Consider the following 12,667-nt stretch of genomic DNA (forward strand, 5'->3'; position numbering starts at 1 on the left):
TTCAAGAAATTTCAGGAAAACGTGACCTTATTTTTTTAAATAACTATTTTTGCATTTTAAGAGTCAAGTCATAAATACTGTGCAAACCACAACCATTGATATTTATTCCTGCTGCTGCTGCTGCTGCTAAGTCGCTTCAGTCGTGTCCAATTCTGTGGGACCCCATAGATGGCTCCCCCGTCCCTGGGATTCTCCAGGCAAGAACACTGGAGTGGGGAATATAAAGTACTTTTCATGAATTTCTTAGTTATTTTAAAGGATTAATTTTCCTCCATCTCAGAGTGAATATTCTTATATTCCCTATAGATTAAGAAAAAGTGATTGTTTGCTAGATAGAAATGAAATTAAGTATTAAATCTTAAATCATGAATGCCAAGATACGTAGAAATAATAGAATCTCTTAAAGGAGGTGGAGGGGTTTAGTACCAAGGACAGTTCTTAAGGGACAAAAGAATTAAATACTTTCTACTTTTGGTTCAACATTTGCCAATACGACCAAGTCAGAGGGCAGAAATTAGGCAGATGGCCAATTCTAAAGTATAGCTGTTAATGAGCTGTGGAAAGTTATCGAGACAAAGATCCATCTATATTCTTAGAAATGAAGAGATGCTAGGAACACATTTAGGGAAGGGCAATTTCCATTCATAAGCCTGTAATATATCTCTCTGGTGCATCTTATTTTCTTTATTAGTCTTTGTGTCCTAATACAAATTCAAAATAGAGGCTGATACTTCTACCATGTATTTTCCTTAAGGCAGAATTCTCAAAGGAACTGAGACTAAAGTAGTTCTAAATTTTTCACTTATTTTTGTTTTTAAAATGTCACAAAGAAAATCTTGGAACCCAAGGATTGTTTAAATTTTATATATATATATATATATATATATATATATATATATATATATGTATATGTAATATATGTAATCAGTGAGAGAGAAGGAATACCAATTTTGTTTCCGTCAACAGTTGTTTGCACAATCAGTAATTTATCAATGTGAATTAATGCTATGTCATACATAAGGACAAAAGGGAAAATAAATATATGCTTAGATAGAGTCATAGATCAAACCACCAGCTTAAAGCCAACAGAGCTTAAAAAGTCTACCTTTTGATAATAGTAAGGTAGTAAAACCTAAGGAAACTGGCTGTATCATAGACAACACCTCTGTGCACTCATTACATAATAGCAGAAGAGTGCCGCCTGCAAGCAACATGAATACTTCTCTTATGCAGCATTCAGAGAATGTGATCCAGGCAATAAAATGAAAGCCATAACAACTGTGAATAATAATTTTACATGATAGGAATTCCTGCAGGACAACATTTTAGGAGGAAATACTGTTAACAAGTGGCCATGAGTTGGCCTTATTAATATTGATGTGATTTTACCTAAGCATAGCTTCACTTGATACAACTTGGTGCATTTAAAATTTACATGACTTTTTTTATCCAGCGTGTATTTCCAAAAGAGGAATTGTCCTGACATATCAGTTCAACAAAGTGTTCAAGCATCAGTTTGGACATTGAAATGCCTCCAAGAACCTTACCTTTATTATTTTCTATAGACTGTACTTCTGAATCCCAGGTTTAGTCTCCTTGGATTTTTGTTTCTATGATATTTAAAAGGAAGTTGAGGAATAGATTTCTTGTGGGAAATGGTCACTAAAACCTGCTTTTGCTAAATACCTGTGTGTCCAAGGATATAGACTTTTTAAATAGACAGTTTCTAGAGCAGTTTTTGGTTTACAGAAAATTGAATAGATAGTACAGAGTGTTCCCATAGACCTCCTCCCACCCCTCTTACAGCCTCCTTACTATTGGTACCTTGCATTGTGGTTTATTTGTTACAACTGATGGATAAGTATTGGCACATTGTTACTATCTGCAGGTTAGTAGCATGCTCTGTCATGGTGGTGTTTGTTTTAGTGGTCCATAGTTTACGGTTCACTTCTTGTCTTGTACAATTCTGTGGGTTTGGACAATTCAAGGTGCCATGTATCCCCTATTATGGTATCATGCAGAATAGTTTCACAGCCCTTGAAATCCGCTTTACTCTATCCCTTCTCCCCCCAGCCCAGACCCCTGGCAGCCACTGATTTTTCTATTGTCTCTATAATCTGCCTCTTTATAACATGGGATATGTGTTCAAATTTTCACAGATATGCACTAAAGTTTTGGTGTATAAACTTCCAATTTTCTCTAATATCTTAGTTCAAAATCCATGCAAACTATTCATCCATTTGTACCCATTGGTTGAAGTCAAAACCATGGAAAGAGAGATTGCATTTTTAGAAGTATCTAATGCACATGTTCTCTGTTCACACTATACTCAGAATTCGCATTTGTAATACTTTAATTAATATTACATTAATTACATTTAATATGTAATAGAAGTACAACAGACCCTTAATAAGTCTGATTTTTAAGAAGAGTTTTTTCCGGGATTCCTTGGTTTACCTCTTTAATTAACAATACACAAGGGCCAGGGGTTAGACAATATGTGCTGGTGTGGTTATTTCCAGCAGGCTGTTGATACTTATTTGTTAGTGTCCTTCCCATACTGGTTGTAAAAACATATATTTTTATATATAATTTATATTACCTTTGCCTATATCAGATGACAGAAACATTCTCTAAACTTAAAGTGCTGTAGAAATATTTGTTAATATAACAGTGTGCCTGTTAAATTATGTATGTTGCAAGCAGGCTGGCAATCTATCTCTGTATCCTGAAGAGAAGAAAAAAGCTGACCTCAGCTGAATTCATACAAATACCAATTGCTCCAAATTATTGCTCTGCACAGGTTCTATAGGTGAAGAGCAAGTGTAAAAATTGATGGTAACAAGGAGAGGAAGCAATGTCAATAGAAACTATTTCATATGATTTCATGAGTCAAAAATGCATGCCCTGCGTTCCCACTACATTTCTCACTGTTAATCTCTTTTTAGTTTTTTCTTCTTCACCTCTTACAGGCTTCTATCTTCAATCTCCTTTCCTTCCTTGCTAGTTCAAACTGTAACTGACGATGGGTTTTCTTCTCGACTGGCTTCATTTTTGCTGTTCTTCCAGGAGAAAAATCTATTACCTGCCCCGCCGGTACAAGTTCATGAGCAGGTTAGTAGCATGCTGTGTCACGATGGTGTTTCTTTTAGCTCTTGTCCTGTGTGCTCCCAACATTGACAAGGAAGACAAGCTGGGGAGGAGGGGCCTTTGTCCCATGGGAGAGCTGGTTGCTGCACCAAAAATAGCTATTTCAAGTTAGGCTGGGTTGGGGAGCGGGAAGCAAAGATGGAAATTTTCCTCTTAGAGTCTTCCCTGTGATTTCTCCACACTTGGGAGGCAGAATTTATCTGCAGGTCTGTTGAGGCTGGGTTTGAGAGGTGAGAGTTCCCCATCCTAATTCCCAGAAAGCCCCACTGTTTAGAAAGCATCTTTGGTCTGAACATTCCTTTTTTCCCCATGCAAATTACTCCCTCCACTATATATAACTTGAAATCCAAGTGCAGCCAGTAACCCTCCCAGGTGGCTTCGGATCCTACCATGGGTAGTGTCCTCCTATGTTAATAATATTTTGTTAATAAAATTTGCAGATATATTACCTTACTCAGAAGCCCTCCTACCCTCTTTTTTTAACCCCTCCTCCCCCAAAATCCTACTGGATGAGGACTACCTTTACTGTGCTATATTGCCTTCCTAAGCTTGTTTCTCCTTGGTTTTTGAGAAGTTGGGGATGAAGAGGAGATTTCAGTATGTTCTTTGATTTGATTTCATGGTGATCATTGGCAATCTAACTTCAAACTTTTAATTCGTCTTATGTAATCATGTTCCCTAAGCTGAGCTGATAGTTAAACAACTTGGAAACCATTACATTTGTCTGAAAATCTTTAGAGTTCAGTTCTGTGAGATCTAGCACTCAAATTCACTCTGCTTCTGTTCAGTGCAGAAGGATAAATAGAAGAATAGTTGATATAGTTTAGTGAGTTTAACCAAGTTCATGTGTGCTTGACAAAATATGACATGAAAATAGGCATTTAAAAAAACTAAGGTGTGCTTCCCGAAAATTTTCCTGAGAAGCATCGTTATTAGCAGTTCTTTCAATCAGATCGTTGCCATGGCATTTGGATTCACCAGAGACAAGTCCCTTGTCACATAATGACCTTCTACAGAAACTTCATGCACACTTTAGCCTATTTCAGTAGTTCTCAGACTTTAGCCAGCAGCAGAGTCACCTGGACAGCGTATTAAAACTCAGATTGCTGGGTCTGTGCTATAGCCTATGATGTAGGCCCTCCATCTAGAAGGTATATGAAGGCTATTTTTCCAGCGCCTCACATATAGTAGGTGGGGCAAATGAATGAACGAATCTTCATATATATGTGTGAGGATTTGCAGTGGGAAAATAAGGCCACAAAGAAAAGCATAGAAAAACCAGGACTTCCTGAAGCATCAGACATAGATCGAGGACTGAAACATTGTTTGCAATGTGGGGAAGAGGTGAGCAATGAGGACTTGAAAGAAAATGGTGATTAAATGACCCATATAATCTCAAGGTTGGATGGGATATCAAATGTCATCAAGTCCAGCCACTCATTGGCTGTTGAACCTCTGTTATATCATCAGCCAGCCTGTGTTTAAACATGTCTAGAGACGGAATCGCTGAACCCATCTGTGAACACCTGACTTAGAAAGTGCTTCCTTACAACAAGTCATAATCTCTGTCTCCTTGACTTTCACTCTAAAGCACCCAGATGGTACTCCTGCTCCATGCAGAGCCAAAAAATAATCTATCAAGTAAAACAGCAAAGTATTTGAGAAAGATTAGAGGAAAGTGTAGGCAAAAGGACTTGGTGGGTATTTGGAAAACAAGAAATGGTGGAGAGAAAGAGGTTTATATGTAAGGGATTGGGAGGCAGAAGAAGAGTGGAAATTCAGGGAGATACAGATGTGGTAAGACAGGTGTTGATTAGTTATCTGACACTTCTGTATTATGACTCACAGTAGGTTTTGAGGTAATTTGTGTCACAGTTGGTCTTTGAGGCTTTTGAAACTGATGCCAAAGCAGTTTGAAGCTAAAGGTAAAGCCAGAGAATAGAAATGGAGAGGTGAAGCTCATTAGCCATCATGACCTGAGCCAGAGAAGTGGATGGAATTTCCCAGGGAGCAATGCATGGAGTGAAGAGAAGAGGGCCGGTAGCAACTGCTTGGAAAAATCTGCTTTAAGGAGACAGGAAGAGGTGGGGGAGAATGAAAAGGAACAATTCAAGAAGTAGAAGGGGAACTGGGGAGGGCAGTATCAAAGGTACCATGTACGATTTCCCATAAGAAGGGGTTTTCTTCAGCGATGAACAATGAGAGATGAGAACTGATTTTTGGTCACCTTGGTAACCACCATGCTAGCAGTCTCCATGGAATGGTGGTTCTCAAACTTTCACATGTGTCAGGATCACTTGCAGGGCTCTTTCATACTCAGATTGATGGGTCCATCCCCAGACATGAGGTTCAATAATTTGTACTTCTGTTAAGATCCCCAGTGATGCTGATGTTGCTGGTCTGGAACTAGTGCATTTTGAGAATGATAATTGCAGAGAGGAGAGTAACAGAAAGCAAATTATAGCTGGTGGAGAACACAGGGGGTCCTGATGAATCAGAAAGTGAGGGCTTACTGCCACCTTGTTAGGGTTTGCGGTGACAAAGGAGAAAGTGGATGGGGTTCAGAACAGGAGCAAGAGGAGGAAAGCAGACAGGGCTGTGACCATGTCACCCACCGCATGTTCTCTGTGTGTGTAGAAGGGAGGTTGTGAGTGAATAAGAGCTTGGGAAATCCTTGTTTCTTGAACTGGAAGAACAGCTTACTAAGCACTAATTTTTGGCCTGGAAGAGTTGATGCTACTTAAGCGCATACATAACAACTATAGAAGAATCGAGTCCTTAAAAGGCACTCGCAGGCTCTGGGTCAAAATAAAGGGAAAAAAAAAATCCCAGTTCTGGTTGTATGACACGTTGATTCAGAATGGCCTCTTGAGATAAGCCTTACTGCTGACCACACAGGATTAAATTTAGGATATCAGTGTGGTGGTATTACTTATTGAAGTCTGTGCAGCACAAATTTTTAAATGCAGTTTGTCAGAAAATTTTGTATCTGCTTTAACTCTTCACCTCAGGACAGGCTGATTTAAATGATGAAGAATAGGTGTCTCTGTAGCCAGAGATGACTTCCAAATTGCAGGGCTTGTATGTAACTTGTTATCCTAGTCATACACCAGTAGTAACATACTGACTTCAATGTTCTGAGATCCTCATGCCATCCTAAATATGGATACTTAATTTAGCTTTTGGTTTCATTCTTCCAAATGATATTTTACTTCATTAATCCACAAAAGCACCCTGGAAACAAACCTACCTCCTTTCAGAATAAGGGAAAAGAAATAAAAATTGTGAAGTTTCTGAGCAGGTAGAAAAATAAAGCATCATTTCACAAATATCTTTGTTTGTGAAAAGTCACCTGACACCATGAAGCACACTCATATAATTCAGATATGTATTTTGGGGGTAAGTGTTCTTTTTATGCACATACTTGGTCTATTAAAGGATGCTTTGACACTTACCTTTGAGCAGACTTAGAGATATTACACAATACCCATCTAGTCAAGAAAGGAAATGTATCACTGTTCTTCTGCCTTATTTTATTTTTACTCTCACCAAATAGTATGAATATAGCCTGTAAAAGATATGCTTACGAAGTCGTAAGTCTGATGATTGTGGGTGACTGGTAGCTGAAGTCTCATTACTGCCCATTTGTTTTTCCTCCTCGCCCCCATACGCATCCTGACTGACGTTCTCCTTTGTGATGCTTGGCAGGATGAACCCTTGTCCTGCTGTGTTATACACTGAGTGCCTGCGCAGTCTTATCAGATGAGTATACAGGCAACATTACAGCATGGCTTGGATATTTCCATCCTCACCTTAAAAAATTAACATTCGTAAATGTTCCAAAACCTTTGGACTCTTCTAGAAGATACTTAAGCTCTGCCCCAATTAGCAGCCTTGTGACCTAAAAGAATGGCATTAGTTTCTCAAGATCCCTAACTCCTATCTGAGGAGAGACTGCTAATATGGGGCACTTGGCTCTAAGAAGAGGAAAAAGAAATGCAAGCCTCTGTTGTCTGTTATCCATCCAGGAGGGCTTCCTTTCCTGCAACGTAGGCCTGTGTTCGGTGCCTCCATTACATTTTTAAAAAGCTCATCTGTTGTGCTCTCTGAGCATATTATCTCTGAAAATGTAATCTAACTGTTTGAAACCTGATGCTATTATTATAGTATTCTGATCTGGGGAAAAGCAGCTGTCTCTGAAGTTACCTGTTTCATTTAATTCAGCCTAATTGAGTTGTCTTTAGTACAAACTCCCTCCTGGGTTGTTAGTGGCTCAAGAAAAAGGCCCTTGTTTTCTGGTTCTTCAGGGTGCACCCTCCATATCCAGGCTGGGACTCTGTACAGCCAGTAATTTATAAAGGCCTGCAGACAGGTTTATCGGTTAGGGGGGAAGTTCTCTGCATGTGGCCTTTTCTAAGATCACCACAGTCTCCCCTTCACCACTGAGGAAGCTGAGGTCAAGGTATTTTAACCAGGACCTTCCCAAGGCACAGCCCAGCCAAGGTGGGAGATGTGTGCCCCCTAGTTTGTTTTTGATTAACTAATTACTGTTGGGCTGCACTGGATCTTCATTGCTGCAGACGGGTTTTCTCTAGTTGCCGTGAGCAGGCTTCTCATGGCAGTGGCTTCTCTTGCTGTGGAGCACGGGCTCTAGGCGCCCAGGCTGCAGTAGTCGTGGAGTGTGGGCTCAGTATTTGCAGCTCTTGGGCTCTGGAGCACGTGGCCTCTTAGTTTATGCTTGCTCTTTCCAGCTACCTAAAACCTCATCTGTCATGAACTGGTCTTTGGGGGAGGACCCCAAATTTACCATCAGAACAACTTTCTTAAGAGAGTGACTCACCTTTTGGTCTAGATGCTAACTTGACAAGTCAAGGCCACAAATACTCAAGCAGGTGGTCCATCTTTATTGATTTGCCTGTGTAGTCTGTGAGAGGGATTTTGCTCAGTAAATGGCAGAGATGGACCAAAGTGACAGTGGATCCAACGAAAATCAATGCTCTGTCATTAAACTGACATTTTATCTTTCTCCTGTCAGAGGAGACGTTATTAAGTAAGCCCTACTCCTCTATTGAAGAGACAAATGAGATGCTTTCTGGTTAGTTAGTTTTTCGACTTCTCAGCTCTAAGTAAATTTCAGGATCACTTGTTCAGGGATATCTGTGAGACATGGGAGCACAGACCTCAATATATAAGAGAAGATCATGGCTCTTGAATGTCTATTGAGAACTTGGTCAACAAAAGTTCATTGTCATCATCGTTTTCTTCATCCTAGAAACTACCACTTAATTGAGCATTTTGTCCAGCCAAGGCATTGTGTAAACCCTTATGCATTATCCTTACCAATTCCATCTGTAATGGGTGTGTTAGCTCAGAGAAGCTTAGTCCCTTGCCAACCACGGCACTCACCGCTTTTGAGCTGAGCGGTGAGAATGTTAATCCATTTCTCGCTGACTCCAGAGTCATCATTCTATACAAAAATGTATCCATTATGCTTTGTGAAAAGGAAAGCTCTTTATTAACTCAAGGCTTGTTTGAAATGGTATAGCCAAGATATGACCTCTAAAGTCACCAGAAACATATATTAGACAGCATCTGATTGATCATTTTAAAGACAAGGATACTAAGGTCCTGAGAGGATAAAAGGTTTGTCCCAGGCCTCTAGCTTGACTCTCAGGCTTTCCAGCCTGGTGGCTTTTGCACTGTGTGTCTTTCCTTGGCAAGATGGAAGGGGATGCTCACTGATGTCTGAGTGGCACAGTTTGGGGCCAGGAGTGGGTTTGTGGAAGAATGGACGTTAGTCATGCAGCCACAGAGGGACAAACTCTTGTTCCCAGAGCCACTTACCTGGGAGGTAGGGACAGAGTGTGGAGCATGAGTCTCAGCCCATGGGAACCTGGCCAGCCGAGGTCTGAGGAAGATGGGATCAAGGCTGTTTTGAGAGGTGTAGTAGTCTCCCATTGCTTTTATGACACATCCCCAGACAAATTTATTATCTCAGTTCTGTGAGTCATAAGTCTGGGTGGGGTAGCTTTCATCTGGTTTCTCTGCTCGGGGTCTCATAGGCTGAGATCAAGGTGATAGCCAGCCAGCTCTTCTTCAGAGGCTCCTGGGAAAAATTGGCTTCCAGTCTCATCCAGGTTGCTGGCACAGCTGAGCTCCATGCTGTCGTCGGACCAGGGTCTCCATTTCTTGGCTGTTAACCAAAGGTCTTTCTCAGCTTCTAGAGGCTTCCTGCCACCACCCCCACCCCCCTACCCCGCCACCGGCTCCTGGCCCCCTTCACCTCCAAAGCCAGCTCTGGCTAGTTGAGTCCTTCTCACACTTTGAATCTCTCTGACCTCCCTTTGGCCTCATCTCTCCTGTCTCCAGCCAGAGAAAGCTCTCTGCTTTTAAAGGGCTTAGTGATTAGATGTGTCCACCTGAGTAATCCAGTATGCTGTCCATAATTTAAGGCCCAGCTTACATCTGCAAAGTCCCTTTGCTGTGTTACACTCATATTCACAGGTTCCAGGATTAGGGTGCTGGCATCACTGGAGGGCCATTCTGCCAAGCAGTGGAGGCTACAAACTGCTGATCACTTTTGAGCATTCTGTTCTCTCGTTGTGAGCACGCAGCATGGACTGGTGTGTGTGATGGGACCAGAACAGTCCATGCTTTGTCTTCCTGCTTCTGCTCAGGCTGCCCGATGAAAGCTGGTTCACACCCTCAGGGGTTATTTTTAAGCTGTCTTTTGAATATCTTTCCTCAACCATAGTGTTTCAAAAGCCCACTACCTCTCCTTTCCATCACTTTACATTAACCTCTGTGGTCCTCAAAGAGTGATTAGTAACCCTGCTCTCTGCTTGGCAGTTTCTCCAAAGCATTTCATGCACATCCTCTTTTATAAGCCTCTTAGCAACTCTGTGAGGTCAGTGAGATGATGATGATGGTGATGATCCCATTTAAAAACCCTGGAAAAATAAGGCTCAGAAAGGTGAGTGATTTTGTGGAAGGTCACACAGCTGATAAGCAGCAGAACCAGGATTTCGGCATTGCAAGGGCAAATCCCAGCTCCTTTCCACCACGCCAAGCAATCTACCCCTCACTTCCTTCTCCCCCCTCCTCATTTTTCACTTTCATACCCTGGTCGTCTCTCCCTCCATCTCCACAATTCACTTAAATAGTTGTGCCCCAAGCGTGTTGCAGAAAGTTGCCATTTCATTCCCTGAAGTTTTACAGCTTTGTTTTTCTCCACATTGAGCACTGTACCCATCTGGTTAAATTCGTAGTCATTGCACTCAGAGCCCAGACTCCATGAGAAGGCGAAGTGTAATCCAATTAGTGCTGCAGACTGGACACGTGTGGGAGGTGAAAGCTCTGTTATGGAAAACCTCTGGACCAGGGTTGTCTTTCATGAACAACTTTCAAGGCAATCAGATGAAATAAAGCCAAGAGCCGCAGGGAAGCCCACCAGCTTAACCTAGGAAGTTTCATTTAATGACTAAATCATTGAACTTGGGCAAGTAATAGATGCTCATGATGCATAGTTAACTTTGAATTGAAAAGCTAAAGGACAAAACTGTTAAGAGGCAAGCTGGTTGCTCAAATTCTTGTCTTTGCAGAAAAAAGAAAAACGTAGTAATAATAGCCATGTTTACTGTGCACTGATACCATTCTGGAGGTTTTATGTACATTTTGATCATTTAATCATCACAGTCCTATGAATTACACATCATTATCATGCCCATTTTACAGATAAGGAAATTGAGGCATGGCAAAGTTAAATAACTTACCCAGGGTCACACTGCTGTTATTTACAGAGCCAGGGTTTGAATCTAGGCACTCCAGCCTCAGAGCTCATGTTCTCAACCACTGTGTCATATCACCTCTCTGAGGCTTACATCTCACTATATTTAAGTGTCTTTAAAAAGATAATGGGGCATCCTTGGGTCAGGAAGATCCCCTGGGGAAGAGAATGGCTACCCACTCCAGTATTCTTGCTTAGAGAATTCCATGGACAGAGGAGTCTGACAGGCTACAGTCCATGGGGTCGCATTGAGTCAGACATGTCTGAGTGACTAACACTTTCACTGCTACTAAAAAGATGATGAGGAAAGAAGGTGAATCTTAGGGGTGAAGTAAATGTAGGCTTTTCCCGCTTTCTTGGGTCTTTGGGCCATTCCAATCTATTATTTTCTGGCTATGTGACCCAGAGTAGAATCTTTATTTCTGTATGTATATATGTGATGGGGACAGGTCCTCTTGGAGATGAGAGTCTTCAAGAAGCTGGAGGATTCTTTCCAGTTTGAACTTTCAGAGGCTCTGGAAAAAGGACAGTCACCACCAAGCAGAGAAGGGAGTTGTGGTGAGGCTGGAGCAATGCTGAAGATAAAAGGTGGTAAAAGAGGAGTTTACTGTTACTATTCATTTTGGAGTTGATTTGTTATAAAAAAAAAAAATAATCCATTCATCTGGGAGTTTCACTGAAAAGGACAAATTGCCATGTGAATAATTTTAACTGGGGAGAAAAATAAAAGATGCCAAAATTTCATGTATTTTCAGTTAATAGAAGGCATTTAAAGGTTTTTCATCCCCACAGAAATGTGTCTCTTCCATAGCCCTTAAGTGAAGATTCCCATTATCAACTACTGTGATGGGCATGATCATGGGACTTTAAAATCAAAAGTCTAGAATCTGCATTTTGGTTCTGACGTTATTCACTGTCTGGGTAACTTGGGCTGGATAATTACCCCACCATGGGTCTCTTTTATGATGTGTGAATGAGAACGGTCCCTGTTCAGTCTGCCTCATAGAGCTGCTATTAATGTGTGCTCTTAGGGGAAAAAAAAGTTCCAGTGGTGTAGGTATCATTTCAAAGTCTGTTGTGGTGTTTGCTCTTCTAGTAGTTGGCTGTGAGTGGGTGAGAATCTGGTCACGTGGAGGCCAGATGTTTTCATCAGAAGTCAGAAGGAATGGGGAGGCCACCAGGGAGGCAAATCATGGCTTGAAAACTGCTCTGGGGACAGTGTTGGGTTTTTTGGCTTGGCATCATTGTGTACTCTGACCAGAGTGATACATGTGTGTCATGACACCCCACCCCAGCACCATGAAAAGAGACATGAAAGTTAAAAAAAAAAAACAAAAAAACGTCATTCTGCTGAGAGGCTGTTCAAGGAAGGTATGAGGCCCAGAAAGCAAATGGTGATATTGAGCTCTCTGTGCACAGTCCACCCTTGAAATGTGCTGTCTCTGCCCCGCCCCCAAAGCCAACTAACTAGAGCTTCAGCTCTTCCCTGACCTTGGATGGGGAGATTTTCCAAGCACACAGTGAGTTTCTAGAATCTGCAGGATGGAAGAACTTAAGGTCTTGGCTGCTTTGCTTCAGGGACTGTCCGCTTCCTTTCCGGAGCCTTCCAACCTCGTTCTGACTCCTTGGCCATCCATTGGCGTGTGGGTAGACATGTGACTCATAGCAGTGATATCATGGGCAATCAGGACACTGGGTCTCGGCTTGCTTCCTTCTTTGTGCCAGTGGGGG

General features: G+C 41.5%; 1 protein-coding gene across 21 annotated transcripts in view; it reads left to right on the plus strand.

The window, feature by feature from the left end:
• ANO4 (anoctamin 4) overlaps positions 1-12,667 on the plus strand; it is a 431,104-nt gene that overhangs the window by 289,545 nt on the left and 128,892 nt on the right. For 18 of the 21 annotated variants that reach the window (XR_009736492.1, XM_061417051.1, XM_061417056.1 and 15 more), the window contains one exon: positions 3,070-3,114. The exons of 2 other annotated variants lie outside the window; for them this stretch is intronic. Coding sequence is in view for 18 of the 19 variants with exons in the window: in XM_061417051.1 (XP_061273035.1) it covers positions 3,070-3,114 (45 nt within the window). In the remaining variant the exon portion in view is untranslated. Of the gene's footprint in view, positions 1-3,007; positions 3,115-12,667 lie in introns of all 21 variants that reach the window. One more of the 21 variants, XM_061417057.1, reaches the window with a different exon arrangement.

The sequence above is a fragment of the Bos javanicus genome, chromosome 5 (assembly GCF_032452875.1).
Source record: "Bos javanicus breed banteng chromosome 5, ARS-OSU_banteng_1.0, whole genome shotgun sequence".
Taxonomy (NCBI): Eukaryota; Metazoa; Chordata; class Mammalia; order Artiodactyla; family Bovidae; genus Bos; species Bos javanicus.